This window comes from Protopterus annectens, chromosome 13.part0, assembly GCF_019279795.1.
Source record: "Protopterus annectens isolate FY-2018-M chromosome 13.part0, PAN1.0, whole genome shotgun sequence".
Taxonomy (NCBI): domain Eukaryota; kingdom Metazoa; phylum Chordata; order Ceratodontiformes; family Protopteridae; genus Protopterus; species Protopterus annectens.
Window position 1 is genome coordinate 130,652,166 of NC_056747.1, and position 17,040 is coordinate 130,669,205.

The window sequence follows — 17,040 nt, forward strand, 5'->3', positions numbered from 1 at the left end:
ATATATATATATACACATAAAAACATACACTCTCAAGCAAGAGTCATCACAGGCACAAGAACATCCCCAACATGTAAACTATATACAGGAACAAGACAAGCTTGTTCGCTGTCTCTGTTGCTCCTCATTCTAGAGGTAGAAAGTATGTATTGCATTACAGCAACAATACATCCAAATAGGTATACATTTAAATATGGTGACCCCACTATATCTTCCTAATTTGCAGGTAACAGCATTACATGGTTAACAATCCAAACTCCCACCTGGCTACTATTTTAGAGTTCCTATAATTTATTTAGACTATTTAGTGTCGCTTCCTCTCAAAAAAACACACACTGACAGCTAGCTAGTGAGTATGTCAAACTCCCTACCCAGTTTATACAGACATCTTCATAAATGGGAATAAAACTATTTATGAATAGATGTAAAATTATTGATGATAATATTGGACCTCTATTAAACATGATAAAAGACCAAGTTTTTTTTGGAATAAACAAAATCCTCCCTTTCTTAATACAAGTTATTGATTGGAAATGATCATCCTTCCTTTCACTGGTTATATAGTTAATTTCAGTAAAGCGATAATGAATTTTATATGAGAATGCTAAACACTGCCAAGCAGCTGAGGATAAACTTTATAAATCCCACTAATCAAGGAGGATTTGGAGTACAGTACCTTAGTTATATATTAAAACAACAGTTTTGGTTCAATACAATTATTTATTTATTTTGACATTTGTTACATAACAGTACCTAGTAATAAACTGATACATTGTGGATGTGAATTCCAACTCCTCCTTGAAAAAACAACTACCCATACTAAATTCCTAGTAAAACGGAACATGGGACCCAGAGGGTCTTGAGATATGGGCAGGAAAGATCATTACAGATGACTTTGCTCATAATATGTATATTACAATCTGGCACAGACTCAAACTTTGTTTTCATCCAATTGGAAGTCACTCAGAAAATTTGGGAAACTATACTTTTCAGATGTTTGGGACATGGAAAACAGCACGATCTAAGATCCTGAAACACTGTAACAGTTGGTTAGCAGCTCCATAAATCTCATATGGCAATGTTTACAACTGAACTCTATCATGGCATGCCACAAGGGATCTCTCACAATTAACAGCCGACTGCTTTTAAGAGTAACAAAGTTTTGGAAGTTGATAAGCACACACTAAAAACAAGGCTTCAGTATAAACACCTACTGGGATGGATTAAAGCGAAATGAAGATGGCAAATGCAGCAAATGACTCACCTTAGGCATTGTGGGCATTCCACATGAAGAGTGGCTAATCAGCTGGGTACAACACATTCAGATAAGCTTTACATGTAATGTGATTCCAATAAAACTAAAGCCCCAAAGATGTAATGTGATTCACTTATTTTAAACTATTTAATTTTTTGGCATCATTCATCACATAGGCTATTTACTAGAGGAAGGTCCCTAACTCACCTTACCCAGCTTCATAACCTAAAATATCTAAACCACCCACACACATACATTTAACAAAACCATAATTCTAACCCTACACTACTACCTATCCACTCTCCTTAACCCTACCCTAAAGTCCCTAACTACCGCACACTCACCTTACCCGCTCCCTTACCCTAATGTTCATATCGCACACTCACCTTACCCCGATCCATTCCCACACTTAACTTAACCCGGTCCGTAACCTCCATTCGCATACTTACCTTACCCCGGTCCGTAACCTTCCCACCACAGTACAGTAAACAGCGAAGCCATGGAATGGACAACTGAAATCTTACCCTAGGCAAGATTTCGAAGCTCTGTGGCTTCGCTATTTTGAATTTTCGACAAAAATGGGTCGATATTATAGCATTCGAAGTTTAAAAACGTTGATACTATAATATAGACCCGGAAGGTCTACTGGTAAGTCTTGCTGGATGTGAAAACAAACACAAGCAGAGTATCTACATACGATTTAGAACTGCGAGTGTATACGGAATATGAAAACAGACACAAGCAGAGTATCTACATACGATTCAGAACTGCGAGTGTATACGAAATATGAAAACAGACACAAGCAGAGTTTCTACATGCAATTTAGAACTGCTAGTGTATACAGAATATGAAAACAGACACAAGCAGAGTATCTACATATGATTCAGAACCGCGGGTGTATACGGACTATGAAAACAGACAAGCTGGGTATCTACATACGATTCAGAACTGCGAGTGTATACGGAATATGAAAACAGACAAGCTGGGTATCTACATACGATTCAGAACTGTAACACAAGCTGAGTATCTACTTACGATTCAGAATTGTGAGTGTATACTGAAAATGAAAACAGACACAAGCAAAATTTCTACATATAATTCAAAACTGAGTATATACGGAATATAAAAACAGACACAAGCAAACTATCTACATGATTCAGAACTGTCAGTATATACAGAATATCTGTAAGCCTATTATTAATGCTATCCAGTATGAAACCAGAATCCCGTTACCTGAGGTAGATAATACAGCTTTCTTGTTAGCTGGTGTGCATTAAGGGCATTTATCAATCATATGATTATGATAGTGGAAGGTTGCTAAAAACTATCTAAACTATCTAATCCATCTGATATACGTCCAGTCCCACTTCAACTGTTCCCTTCCATTTTTCTACACATCTAACTTAACATGCATCCCACTCCCCTTATGAAACTTTCCAATATAAGTTGTACCCCTATCCTCCATGGTGAAGTAGTTAATGGGTTAAATACTACCTAGGTATTACTCATCATAACACATTACACTTATATCTCTTAATCACTTGCTTACGATTTTACCTTCTGGACCTGTCTTCTTAATGTTGTTCCTCTGTCCTTTCCTTTACTATTTTATGTACACAGGGTATTCAGTGGTTTCCTCTCCCCTCCACTTGGACCCTGCACTCATGATCAATCCCTTCCATTTTGACCATTCTGGTCATCTTCTAACAGCTGCTTTTGTCTTGAGTCTGAATCCCAGATGATGCGTTACAAAAAAAACCTCTACAGTGGTGTTACCACCACCTTCTAATTCCTAAATATTCTAAAACTAGAACTCTATTCTCACCTGTAACCGACTGTCACACTGTCTGCATGCATCTCTGTCTTGCTCAGAACTGCATTTATCAAGACATTACAATTTCAGGGATTTTTTTGTTTACAATGTACCACTTTCTGTTTCTTTACAGTGAAATGTAACTGGCACCTCCTAGACAAGTTACCCTACCCACAATTCTCTGCAGTTCCTGTAGCAGTAATACCAGCAGACAGATTAACCCTCACATTTAGCTGATGCGTGATACCAGCCATGGAAATCCTAAGTACAAATGCACTTGTGTGGTGGTCACAAAGTGCCTTTTTTTTTCTTTTATGCAACTCTTGAAAATGCCACAAATAAAACGTAATTTGATTAACGTTCTTACTGATTTCTGCATGAATCTGTTTCTTTACACACCAGACTGATTTTTCTCCGAGATCTCACATTATTCCCATCTTACATTTGTCACATTAACTCTCATACCTCGCAGGATAAATTTTATGACCTTAAGGAAATAAAGTAACCAGGCAGATTAATGATACTATCTGCAGGATAAGTATGAAGTTCTAATTCTAGATAATATATGGAATCAGTGTTTTCATTTGTGTGTTATCAAACAGAAATTATTAACTTTAACACATCAATTTAAAAATGTGGCTTGGAACTATAGTCTGAGTCTGAATAAAATTACTAGATAAATTACTCTTTAAAGCATAAAATGTGTCTATTTCTTTATTTGTTAACAGTGGCAATTTAAGTTGATGCTACAGCACCACCCATCTAAATGTGTAAACAATCCTGAAGACGGTTGGATTCTAAATGTGATAGTCTGCTAATAGATTCTGTCTCTGAAAACAGATGTACTGACTCATCTTTGTGTAAACCCCCTTCAAAAAACTCAGTTAAGATGGCTTAATCATAATCTCAGATAACTGCTAAATGAGCTTAATCTCAAATTAGTCCTGAGTAATCGGAGTAATCCTGCATGAACCATGACCAATGAAGGGGGGGTTTTATTGAGTTCACATAATCTTGTTCTTTTATCTCATTTATTCTTTCAGTTCTGTACCAAAGAAAGTCCTAGTTAAGTGGCAACCCATTAAAAAAATAAATTCAAGACTGGGACAGTAGGAAGGGAGCAGTTCTGGCTGAAGGAGAAAGGAAGCAAAGAGACTAACAAGGTACTCAAGGTATGCAGTAGGGTCTTGGCTCAGACAGCTTTAGGACAGAGATAATGTTGGTTCTACAGGAGAATGAAAGAACTTTAACAAAGCATGTGGGAGCCAGACATATTGTACTGGCTGGTGAGATGAGAAATGGCAGAGTGATACTGAAAAAGAGGAAGTGTTAGAAGGCAAGGAGATGGCATGGGGAGTGAAAAGACATATTGGAGATGAGCAGAGGTTACCAGTATATGGGCAGAGACAGAGCAGTAGAGACAAGTGGGCAACACATAGGAGGATAGAGGCTGAAGAACTAATGCAAGGAACAGGCAGGGAAGACGAAAGTAAGAAAAGGGAAAGAGGCACCCAAGAAAGAGATGCAAAGGAAGGCAAGGAAGGAACTGAAAGCAGGAGGACAACAGCAGAGAGTGGTAACAGGAGATGAAGGGCTGTCGAGTCAGAGGCTGCAAAGCAAGACCAACATCATAAGGAGAGGAAGGGGAGGGGCACCCACGTAATGAGAAAAAAGGGAAGGACAATCATAGTCAGATGGAATATGATAAGGAGGAGGAATTGTAGAGACAATAAGTCATTGGTCAGAGAATACAGTACGGGGGAAGGAAGATGGGTACAGCCTATGAGAAGGAGTAGGAGTGATGGTGGTACAGGACTCGGTTACTAGCCGTATCAGGTGAAGGGAAGGATGACTTGGGTGTAAGACATAAACCTGGGGCTCACTACAGTAACAAATCAGGGGGATCAACTGCAGGAGACTAATAAAAAAAGAAAGCATGGAAGTAAAAGGTGAAGAAATGAGAGAATTAAGATGAGAGAGAGCCAGGACATGACAAATGTGTCTTGTAAGGAAAGCAAATAAGGGTTGAGATAGGATCAGTTGCAGCACATAGCAGGATGCAAGCAGCACCAACAGAGACAAGGGCTGAGGTGATACAACTGTAGGAGTACTGACACACAGCATGAGAGTGAAGCCAATGAAAGAACAGATGAAGATTTTGATGACTAGGTCGTCATTCAACAAGGGTAAAGGAGATAGGAAAGTCAAGGTAAGAGTGAAGGCAGTCTCAAGTAACAGATTTAATGAGACATGGAAAGAGATGACCAAGATGGTCACCAAGGGCAATTAATGCATGAATGTTGTGGTGTGCAGTGGCAACAAAGATCTGGCAAGGAAGACAGCTGAGGTGGTAGCTATTTGGGCCAGGGAGCTGGCAGACTGTTACCAGGTTAGGGGCTGAAGATACCATTTTCAGAAGTGTTACCTGTGCCAACAACTGCCACACTAAGGAGAATTAAGCAGTGTAATGATATTTGTGGCAGTGGACAAAGAAGAACAGTTTTGAAACCGTTAGGATGATGGGGACTTTGGTAGACAGATCAGCCCTGTATCAGGGAAAGGATCCACCTTATCCTAGAAAGGATGCAATACTCTAAAACCATGATCATGGAGGCATACTTTTCCTTTTAGTCTTTAAGTAAGATGAAAGAGGAGAGGAGAGTAGAGGGTGTCAGAAATGTAGGAACTCAAAATCAGGAAGAGCCAGAAAATGGATGCAGTATATCAAAGAAACAAATAAGGGTGACTCAGAACATGTCTAGGTATACTTTGCAGTGCAAGGAGTCTAGATAGAAGACAAGTGAGCTACAGCACATGATGCAGGAGGGAGTGCTGGGAGATTAGATATCAAAGGAAGAGAAGGCAAAAACAGGATGGATTAGAAGGAGGGAGGGTTATACTCCTGGGGAATTTGAATATGCTATGAGCAGACTGAAATAATCCAACCTCCTGAGTATAGAGATAGTAGGGCCTGACTGAGGTCTTGGACTATGACAAGTTCAGAGAGTTGGTGTACAGGACTGTACAACGTGCTGGATGTGGTCCTAATCCAAGCTGAGGATTGGATAGAAGTCAAGAAGGACACACTATTAGCCACCAGTAATGATGATACTTCATGTATGAGTGCAGAACAGAGGTGATGATGTGCATTTAAGGGAAGTGGACTATGCTGAGCTGGATAAGAGGATCAAAGATGAGCTGGTGGTCTGGAAACAAATTGAAGGAATGAAGAACCTATGGGAACAGGTGAAGGACAGAATGCACAGTGCTATGTACAAGGACCTGGGTGTAATGATTACAGCAAGAGAGAAGATATGCAACAAGTGGAAGGCAGGGGAGGGTGGCTGGTGAAAGCACAGTACAAGAAAAGAGGCAGAAGGGTAATAAAAAGCGAATTCACTTTTATAACAGGGTCACGGTAAAATATGACATGGTTGCTGTTGGATGTGACCTACCTAGCCTTCAAGACATTTGACCTGGTCATGCACAGGCAACTGGTAGGAAAACTGGATAGCTTGCGGATAGGACTAAGACTGAGGAAATGGGATGCAGCAGGGATAAACAGCAGAACACAAACAATTGTGGATATTAGCAATAACAGATAACAGAAGTGGCTGGTGGACTATTGCAAGGGCTGCTTCTAGGCGTGGCAATCTGCAAAGTGACCTTTTCAGAAATGTCTGATGAAACAATACACGCTACCTCTTCACTAATGACACAAAGACAGATACAGGACTGGACAATGAGTGGAAGAGTCTAAGGAAGGACAGGGAAAAGCCAGTCAAGTGATTGGAAAAAAACCTGTTGACAAATTCAAAGCATTTTATTTGGGGCACACAAACAATGGAGTGAAGTATTAACCAGAGATTGGTACTGATGGCAGCAGAATAGGATGATGTTTGGCACACGCAAACTGGATTACCAGAAACACCGGAGTGATAGGACTGTGACAGCAGCAAATTAAATGCTAGGGTACATCCTCAGGGAGACAGACTCTAGACAAAAGAATTAATAACCTGCTCTAACAGGTTCTGGTCAAGCTACACCCCGAAAAGTCTATTGCACTTTAAGGTGTTAAAGACTGACACATCAGGTTGCTGGAAGACGACCAAAAGAAAATTATCAGAAAAGTGTATAAGATGGATAGAAAATAGGTATTACCACAGCCAATGCGAGGTGTTCACCACAGCAGAAATGGGAGCACACAACAGCATTTCAGAGAAGTGTGAAAAGGTCACCTTAAAAAGGAAAAATGGGGAAGGGATGAGCAGAGACAGCAGGTCAGGACCAACTACTCAAGAAATGTGTGAAAATATGTCTTCATAGAAAGGGTTGTGGACTTTCTAAATGGAATATCAGACTGGATGGTGTAACGGGGCCAACTGAGGTATCCAAGAGTGAAATCTGAAGAGACAAGATTGGATACTTGAGAATCACTGGAGAACAATGCTTTCAGAGGAGAAGAGACTTATACTGACATAGATCACAGTTAGGCTTAGGCAGTCAGACGTATCACATAAGAAGGAAAAGACCCTCTCCACTGAAACCACCACAGCAGCTTACTACTCTGCTGAGTTTTTCTACAGAGTAGACATGCTGTGTAGCCCTACATGCTATGCCTTATGGCAGTACTTCACAGATAAGATGCTCTGTATCAGGTTCGTAGGAAGTCACCATGACTTATCTTTTCCCATTTGACTGAAAGGATTCCATGAAATGGACATACTCCATATCCTGCCTACTGAAAACTGGGTCCTTGCTCTTCACAGCTTAAAGATGTCAACAAGACTCAGGTGTGTTGATTTTCTGGAGACTTGGTGCCTATCTTAGAGAGGCTGCATTTTCTGTGACTTTAGTGACTCCTTTTTTTAATGAAGACTGGTTCAAGGCATAATAATTAGGTACATCTTTGCCATAATTCAATGATGTCCATCTAAAGTAAGATTAGGGAAAAGGAAGTAGTTATACAAATTGAGCTGTGTCCTTTCCATCTGGTTTTACATACCACCCTGTCAATGGAATATACTATTCTTGAGTAATACAGAACAAGGTAACCATCTTGGAAAATTTGCTTCTTTTTAAACCTTAGAGGTTTGGCTGACTGCCTGACAGCAGGTATAGTTCTTTAACAGTCCAACATTTATGCAGAGAACAGATCACAGAGAACAGTACTGAGGACAAAAGTGCCTGGATCCTTTCCTGTACTATTTGCATTCCTCAGGGGTTTGTCTTTGCAGAAATTCTGTTCAATGTCTATATTCCGCTTCTGGTTCCTTTCCTGTACTATTTGCATTCCTCAGGGGTTTGTCTTTGCAGAAATGCTGTTGTATGTCTATATTCTGCGTCTAAATAATGAGGGCTGAATGAGCTGAACTATCATAATCATGTTTCCATGTTTATTATACTGAGATATGTCTCGTATATTCCAGTTTATACACTTCTATTAAATATGCGGGAGTTGGATGCTTAAAAAAAAAACACTGGTCAGTTTACTGAATTTCTTATTCAGGTAGTGAACATGCTTTAGAAAAGTCACCAAATTAAAACACTGAAATGTCACACATCTCCTACCAGCACTTGACACACTGAATTTCGTGCCACAGATGACATTTGCGCAGGCAGTTTTAAATGGCAGTATGTTTCTTCAATACACCTCGTGTGGCATACATTGAGGGTATCTCACCAAGAATAAATGTATGTACTACTATCTCATGCAGGACACTTGTCAGTGCTACCATTTGCTTCATTTAAAACAGACAGCAATGCTTATCTTTTTCCATACCTCTTCTCTGTAATGGTCACTCAGTTTAAATAAAAAATCTCAGACCAGTCTACAAATAAATTTCACTCATTGTAACTTGCTTAGTGCTGTGCCTTCCCCATTTTATTCTACAACCATTTACCTGGCATATTCTATTCCAGTTCCCTTTACCCCAAACCTCAGATTTCCCCCAACCACTCATTAATTCCACTGACACTATGACCACCTATCTTTCATCCTCTCTCTGATGCAGGACACACTTTTAGAATTCATTTGGTAGCCCATCAGTTCCTTATCAGAATGTTCCCCTTTCATTATCTGCCTCCACCTTTGAATATAAGCGCAAACATTCTGCCCATGATGCATTTTACTGTTTTCAAAAAATCTGAGAAGCATTAGAGTTTCCACATCTATGATTAACATGCTTACCTTCTCACATTCCATCTTGTACCTCCCACATTGTTTAATAACTATCCACCCTCCATCCCTGACATCCTAGCCTACAAGATGCATCACTAGATAGCCCAACGTCTTACCTCACTATAAACACTTAAACAATAACCTAAAAGTAGCCCAAGAAATGCTCTTCCTAGTATTTTAATTTTCATAATATCCTACTCTTTCTTTAAAGCAAAGATCATAGCTGAGCTCACATGCAATAAAATGATCTTCTATATGTATACAAATGTATAAAAAAGCATTATAAACAAAGTTTCAAATATTTCTACTGAGTATTAAATACTAATGAAGAGGGAGTGAACAACAAATAAAATTATCTTCTGTATAAGTCCATTCCTTGCTCAAACTAAGTTACAGAATGCACCCACCCTAGTTTGGAGTAAAGTGCTCCGTGCAACCACCAAGTTCAAGACTCACATTTACACAAGTCCAACATTGCAAATGACTCCACAACATCTAAGTGATGTTTAATTTTATACTCTCTTCTCAAAAGGTCAGAATGATGCCCAACACCCAATACCAGTTACCAAGAAACCCATCAATATCAAGCTGGTCCTTGCTGGCCAAGTAATCAGTCTAACTTGTCCCTGTTAACTATAATCCCATTTGCTTTGAGTTCAACAATAGGGTTGTAGATCTACCTTTTTATTCAAAAGAGAAGGATTCCATAACTCCATTACAATGCAGAAAAGACTGTAAACACTCACAGCTACATTTCTTTGATGCAGTTAGCTCTGCATATTTAATGTGTGCCTCACCAAAGAATCCATAAGCTGCGATCTTCTCCAAAGCGCTATGTAGGTTACACCCAGGCTGGAAGCTTCCACCATTTGGATAGATGTCTATATGGCCAACAGGTTGCTTGATTCCAATGCTGAGACCCAGTGATCCATGTGTAAAAGTGTGAAGGACATCTACAAAGGTGGCATCATCTGGTGAAAGACGGCCATGTGGATGCATGTCTTCAAATGCAGGTCCTGCAGGGTCAAGACCTGAAAATAAAACAGGCTAAGCATTTATTTATTCATTAAAATATGCTGTGCATCAAAACAGGGGAAGCAGTTTTAATGATAGTTATTTTCTTACCAGTTATTCGACCCACTTTTGATGTTGCATGGCTTCCTGCAAATCCAGCTACATGAGCGCCAAGGCTATACCCAATCAAATGTAAGCTGTCTACAGGGACATCCACTGTTTCCTAGGTAAGAAGACACATTACTGAAACAACAAACTTTATGTATTTGAGAAAAAAGTACTTAAAAAGGAAACTGAAGCATTATTTTTGGCAGCTGTCCAATTGTCAAATTGCAAGCTTTTTACCTTTTAATTTTGATAATGGTGAAACTAGATTGAGATTGAGCTCAAAATACTGTCAGGCAGGTTGGGTCTCAGAATTATGCCTGTAGCTACATAACCTTGGTTTGTACAAATAATTGATCATATTCTATCTTAACAGCAACTTCTGTAATGGAGCAAGGATGCTTACTTCCTATGGAGGTAAAGCTGCTCATCTCCCCATATTTTGTATCTGTCTTGGAGCTTTTCTCCCTGGGCCTCTACTGAAAATGGACATGTATCAAGTTAGACTAGGCCGGTCAACAAATGTAAAATAAAATAAATAAATAAATCCACTAGGGAAACAAAACAACATGAAGAATGGCTGGATATAACAGACTGGGGCCAGTCATACATAGATGTATGAATAATAGCCAGAGGCAGCTTTGAACCCACTATCAGACACCATAGCCTTATACTCTAGTAAGTCTATGTAATATGATGAGAGCAATGCAGGGAGGAATAATTCTGAACAGAGTAGTACAATAAATAAAAAAGTACAGAAACAGGTTTCTGATCATCATTTCTTACAATCACACTGGGTGGCCTAATGGTTAAGGTGTTTGCCTTACAAACACAAGGTGCAGGGTTGGAGTCTCACAAGGGATAATTGGCTAGGCTTAAAATGGCTTGCAAGGGCAGTTAGCCTAGTACTAATCTATGAACCTATGAACTTAAAGTCTAATCTTGTCAGAGTTCAGAAACAATGCAGGCTCTGACATGAAGAGGTTACAATTACATGATGATCAACAGCAGCTTCACATAAATACTCCTGGCAGCTACACAGATACTGACTAGTAGCATTTGTTACTCAACATCTTTATCCTTTATAACACTGCAAGCATTTTATTCTCAAATTTTGCCCCAGTTTTAACACTGCAGACATTTCATTTATCACTGCGAGTGCGGTATATAATTCTGAATGATGAGAATGTTGACTATTTTGGGCAGATATCTTGTCAAATGTGGGAATGTCAACTGTTCATTATACTGAAGAACCTCTGACTGAGTAGTGTGCTTATAGATTTGGGTCATAGTTTGTGGTTTGGGAGAAGGGGTGTGTGTGTGTGTGTGTGTGTGTGTGTGTGTGTGTGTGTGTGTGTGTGTGTGTGTGTGTGTGTGTGTGTGTAGTATAGTGTTTATGTTTGTCCGGGGAATGTATTTGCTGGTGCAGTGTTTAAATATGCAATGGTATTCATGTGTTTTTTTTTCTCTAGGCTGTTTCTTCTTTTTCCATGTTTTTGAGACCATGGATTTGGTATATATAGGTTGTTAGGGGATGGGGTTATTTTCCCCCAGAATTATTTTGGTGTTTGTTCTGGTCTGTGATTTGTTTTGGTGTCCAGTGATGTCAATGTTGGTATTTTGTTGATTCGAGATTCTGCACTGGTGATTTTTTCTCTGATAGTGACTTTCTGGACTAATTTGATGTTTCCTTACATAATCATAACTGGAGATTTGCCCCAATTATAGCACCGCACACATTTAGTAACTGAACATGTGCAAAAGTTACAGTGCTAGAAACAATCCTCACTGTGAAGATTTGTGGTACCTTTACAGTTGTTTTTACAATAATGTCTCAATAATTCCAGTTAGCACAAAAGAAGAGGGGTAGCTAAATAACCCCAGAACATAGCCAGGAATGCCCCCTGGGAGTGTACACAGGTGGGCAATCAGTATGAATATTGTTAGAAAATATTGTTAGAAAATGTCAATTTAGGCAGGGTAGGATGAGTGTATGAGAACCCGAGGTAGCTCACAGTTTCTGCAACATAGTCAGCAGGGTTGCCACAACCATAGCAGGATTTTAAAAGTAAAATCTTAACATTTCTCAGTTATCCAAAGATAACCCGGCAGAGACGGAGGCAAATGGAGTTACTCACCCTTTGCATTAAAATCTCATTGTTTAGACTGTTTAAATCCAGGCCGGATTTTTGCAAAATCAGTCAACTGCAGCCAGGTCATGCAGCAGACCATAACACTGGCACCTGCTTGTCTGCTAACTCCATCCTCTGCACTGTGAGTGTGGTACCTGGAGAGGGTGGAAAATGATACCATCACTACCGCCTGAGAAGTAAACGTCTTTCTAACACTTCTTTTGGCAACTGGCCGAGTCTTGTTAATTCATCTGCAAGATCTCACTGGAACCTAAGCAAGTGGGATAGATAACTGTGCTCTGACTAAAAACTTACAAGACACAAAGATCATACCCCATAATGATATAAAGTCCTGGTCTCTTCCCTGGTAGTGGGTATAGATTGAAGGAGATCAGAAAATTAGCTCCCCATTTAGGGCAATCACAGTGACAACAGAATCCACAACAGGAGACTTTACTAATGCAATTCAGTCCGAAGATAGCTGGAGGATCCCATTACATTTTCTTGGTACAGAAGCCACAACATAGCAGTGCCTTTATGCGTCCCAAATGACATGGAAAACCATTCTGTGAGACAGTCACCACCCAAGGAACCAAACGAGGGGGGAGCTCTACCCTTTCCAGTAAATAAAAGTGTGTTCAAAGATGTCAACCCTCCCTCTTGTCCATCAGTTCAAGGATCTCCTCAAATATGAGGACATCCAAGGCAGGGTTAGAAAATCAGTTTCACCCTATCATCAGAATCCAATAGAGGAAGTGACAGCCAACACATTTCTTCTTACATCTTCATTTCTTAAGATTCCTCAGAGGAGGAATTTCTGAGGATGAAGAAGCAAAGTGAGGGGGGTCAAACCAGTAGCAGTAAGGACTTTGGTGGTTTTCCATTCCTCTGGACCTAGAGACAATAGGAGCAACCAGTTAAGCATGAAAAGGAGTCCTGGCAGAAGCAGGAGCTGCAGCAAGCATTGGAGTTACCCCTTTCACTTGTGGATACAACATTGATGACAGGGTTGGCAAATGTGACCAAGAGGACATGGTGATCATTTTGTGACTAGGAAGTCTGACTGACACTAAAAAGTTCCAACACTAAATGGCCCGTGGGCCATATCTCCAAGAGGACCATCAACAATGAACTTTGTATCAGCACTTTAAGTACTGGTGCTGACAGCATGACTGATGTCAAAGGAAGATGGGTTTGGGGACCAACTATGTTGATCACCCTTCACAATAAAGCCTCTACTTGACATCAGTCCTGGCTTTGGCTATGTATTTCCCAAGCCTTGGGAACCACTGCCAAAAAGGGAGGACAGATAGGAATGTGGCTGATAAAGGAATGATCAGAACTGAATCTGTCTGCTCTAGAAACAGTGGAGGAGAGGTTAAGATTCATCTACACCTCAGCTTGTAGCAATGTCTCTATCATATTACAGTAATAAGTATTGACAGTAACACTCCTGTGTGGAGAAATGCATTTATTGGACCTCATAGATCTCACATATTGAGATGCAGAGGAAAGTCTGGCCAGTTCATTTGCAGATCCAGGAGATACATTAACCTGTCTTGAATCAATCTACCCATCCTAGTCTCCAATAATGACAGTACATCAGTCAAAAGCAGTGGAGGTCAAACACCTACCATCCCTTCTTGTTTCCTTAACACCCAGGTTTAATTAGGTTTAATTCAAGGTCAAGAAAATGCATCTAAGGGGAAACATGAAGGGAAAGATTACCCTGTCTCCTCTTGATCCACTGGAAGAACTTTGAACAATCATTTGTTTCTTGTATCCCAAATATTACACATTTTGAAGTTTTTATAAATCTTGCAGGGAAGTTTCATATGTTTTGTAACTGAGCACACTATACATATGAGTGTGGCCATCTGGGGGGAGCTTGTGATTACATTTAAAAACAGAAAGCCAGTCAGCGTCATCAAGAAACAAAAGCTTTAAACACAAGATACAGACTAAACTTTAGGAAAAGCCAAAAGCAAATTCTCACAACAGATGAACTAAGTGCAGAGCCCCTGTAAATAAAACTGCACCAGCAATGGAAGGGAGAAATGCACATGGAAACCATAGTCCAAGGGAGCAAATATCTAATCTGACTAATCTGCAATAGCACAAAAAAAAACTAAGAAAAAAAAAAAACTGAAAAGCTCTGACCTGCGAGAAGGTGCTAAGTGGCAGTTATCCAAACTAAGGCAGACAGACAGAATACTACATTCCATGACTGAAAAGCCTGGGACCATTTTCCCAATGCTAGCATCTTGAGCAGCAAATGAAGTCTAACGTAAGTGAATGGCATTCAGCACTTTGGGAGGATGGAGGAGGTTAGAACACAGGAAAGTCTTCAGTACCCAGCATGACTTAAGCCTGTGTCTAAATCCTAGAGGCTGGAGAGAATGATTTGGATTATGACCTTCCTTCAATTTTTAAATCAAAAATAAGAAAATAGGGGTCGTAGCCAAGATGGTGAGCAGCTAACAGCACTGTTTTTTAGCTCTGCTACATTTTAACTTCCCTGACAGGGGTTTTACTACAAACCTCAAATAGAATGTTTCAAAACTTAATGGATTTATAGTTGAACATCTGCTGAAAGATTTACTACAAAAATAACAAGTTTGAAACTTTAATTGCTTTTTCCTATCAAGAAAACTAGAAATAACCAATTGCCTCAGAATAAGCCACTCTAAGCTCAGTGTATAGGGCAGTACAATTAAAGAAGACATACAGGCTATACTAGCAAACAATAGATTTCCTCACTGCTGCGGTGAACTGCCTAAAGAACAGCAACAACAGAAACAACGACAGCAAATTCACCAAGGCTAACGTCCTTAGAAGGTGCTGGTATACCTCAGGAAAAGTTCATAAACAAAAAACTTTCTTTAAAACGAATTTAATGAGAACAAGTTAAAAGCAGTACAAAAAAAGTCCCTTTCTTAACAAACGATAAGCGCTTTCGATAAAATCTTCCTCAGAAAGTAATATATCTAGCTACATGTAAATTTTGTTCATCATTTTATGTTGGCAAAACCAACCAGATGTTCAAAAAATGAATACAAAGACACCAAAGAGATATTAGTAACAAAGATTTACACAATGCTTTGGCCTCTCATATAGATATGAACAAAGGCCATTCGTTCATGTTCAAAGTCATTGAAATCATTCATGTAGTTCACGGAAACGAGATATTGAAAATGTGACTGAAAGAAGAGAAACAAAATGGATAATCAATTTAAGAGCTGACCAACAGCCAGGTCTAAACAGCATCATCCCCTTAAAACCGATCTTGAAAATGGGAAGACCGACTATAAAATAACGGCATGATCAAACAAAGAACTTATTTCATGATCTATCTTTTGCTTGATATTATGTTTATACGCTGTCTGATACATGAGAAGCCATTTTTATAAATCGTAAGAGACCTATTATTGATTGATCAAGTTTGGTATCTATCGTAGGATCCTCTACAGGAAAGTGATGACATCTTAAATAAAATCATGACATCTTAAATAAAATCATAACGTCTTTCAATGCGGATGAAGCAAACTGGCTATTGAAATATCTATTGAAAGCACAATCAATGATTGCTTATGTTCAACTATTGCTACAGGATTCTTTTTTTCAATAATGGAAAGAGACTATCAAGCTTATTCCTATATTCCATTATATGATCACAGGACTGTTTATATCTACAGTGATCGAATATTCATATACCCCGAGAGTCCTGACTGAGTGTTTATATTCATCAATTCGTTTATTCGGCTTAAGTATAAAAGGGCATGATCAGTTTTCCGATTTCATGCTTACATCTTCCTTAATACATGGACCTATCAATCTTACAAGGCCATATATAAAGCTTTTCCAGCTTTCTAACGAAAATTCATTAATGATGAATTATTGACCATCTCTCACACTTCACTAAGTGCTCCCATTTGGCCATTGAACGATACATTCTTAAATGGCCATAGAATGACACATTTCAATAGTGATTGGTCATTTTTACATTCTGAGAATTTTGATTGGCTACCTATATTTTTCTACTTCTTTATCTGGCTCATGTGCAATGTGATAGGATCGGTTAGCCGATCTCATATCCATACTTTTCAATATCCATGAACTTATTAAATTTAATTCAAAGCTAACATCTTAAGAAGGATAAGAAACATACTTCAGTATAGATATCGTCGAGTTCTAAAGAACAACCACTGAGTGGACTATATTGAGCATGATTGGTGGTCTTTGTGTCTTGAAGCTTGGACTGGCTACTATTTTTCTTCCCCCGACTATTGTGGGGAGAGATGTAGCCGTGAGTTCGCTTGAGCCACTTGTTTTTCTTGCTGTTTTTATATTTTCTTTCAGACATTTTCTCAGACATTTTGATTGTGTACACAGTAGGAGGACACAATCACCAGTCTTTTTATATATGACTTGTTGGTGTCGCTATGGCAGACTGGCGTTGATGCCTTAGAGGGAGGGACAGTGATTATGATTGGTGACTGTCCTGTTTTGTGAGCCTGGATTGGCTATTTCTCATACTTAA

The 17,040-nt window shown here is 39.2% G+C and overlaps 1 protein-coding gene across 2 annotated transcripts in view; it reads right to left on the bottom strand.

Annotated features, from left to right (window-relative positions):
- Nucleotides 1-17,040, bottom strand: part of LOC122817654 (lipoprotein lipase-like) — a 201,966-nt gene that overhangs the window by 80,741 nt on the left and 104,185 nt on the right. For both annotated transcript variants that reach the window (XM_044090717.1, XM_044090716.1), the window contains exons 4-5: nucleotides 10,375-10,486; nucleotides 10,047-10,280 (exon numbers count right to left, since the gene is read on the bottom strand). In XM_044090717.1, coding sequence (XP_043946652.1) covers nucleotides 10,047-10,280; nucleotides 10,375-10,486 — 346 coding nt within the window. The remainder of the gene's footprint in view (nucleotides 1-10,046; nucleotides 10,281-10,374; nucleotides 10,487-17,040) is intronic.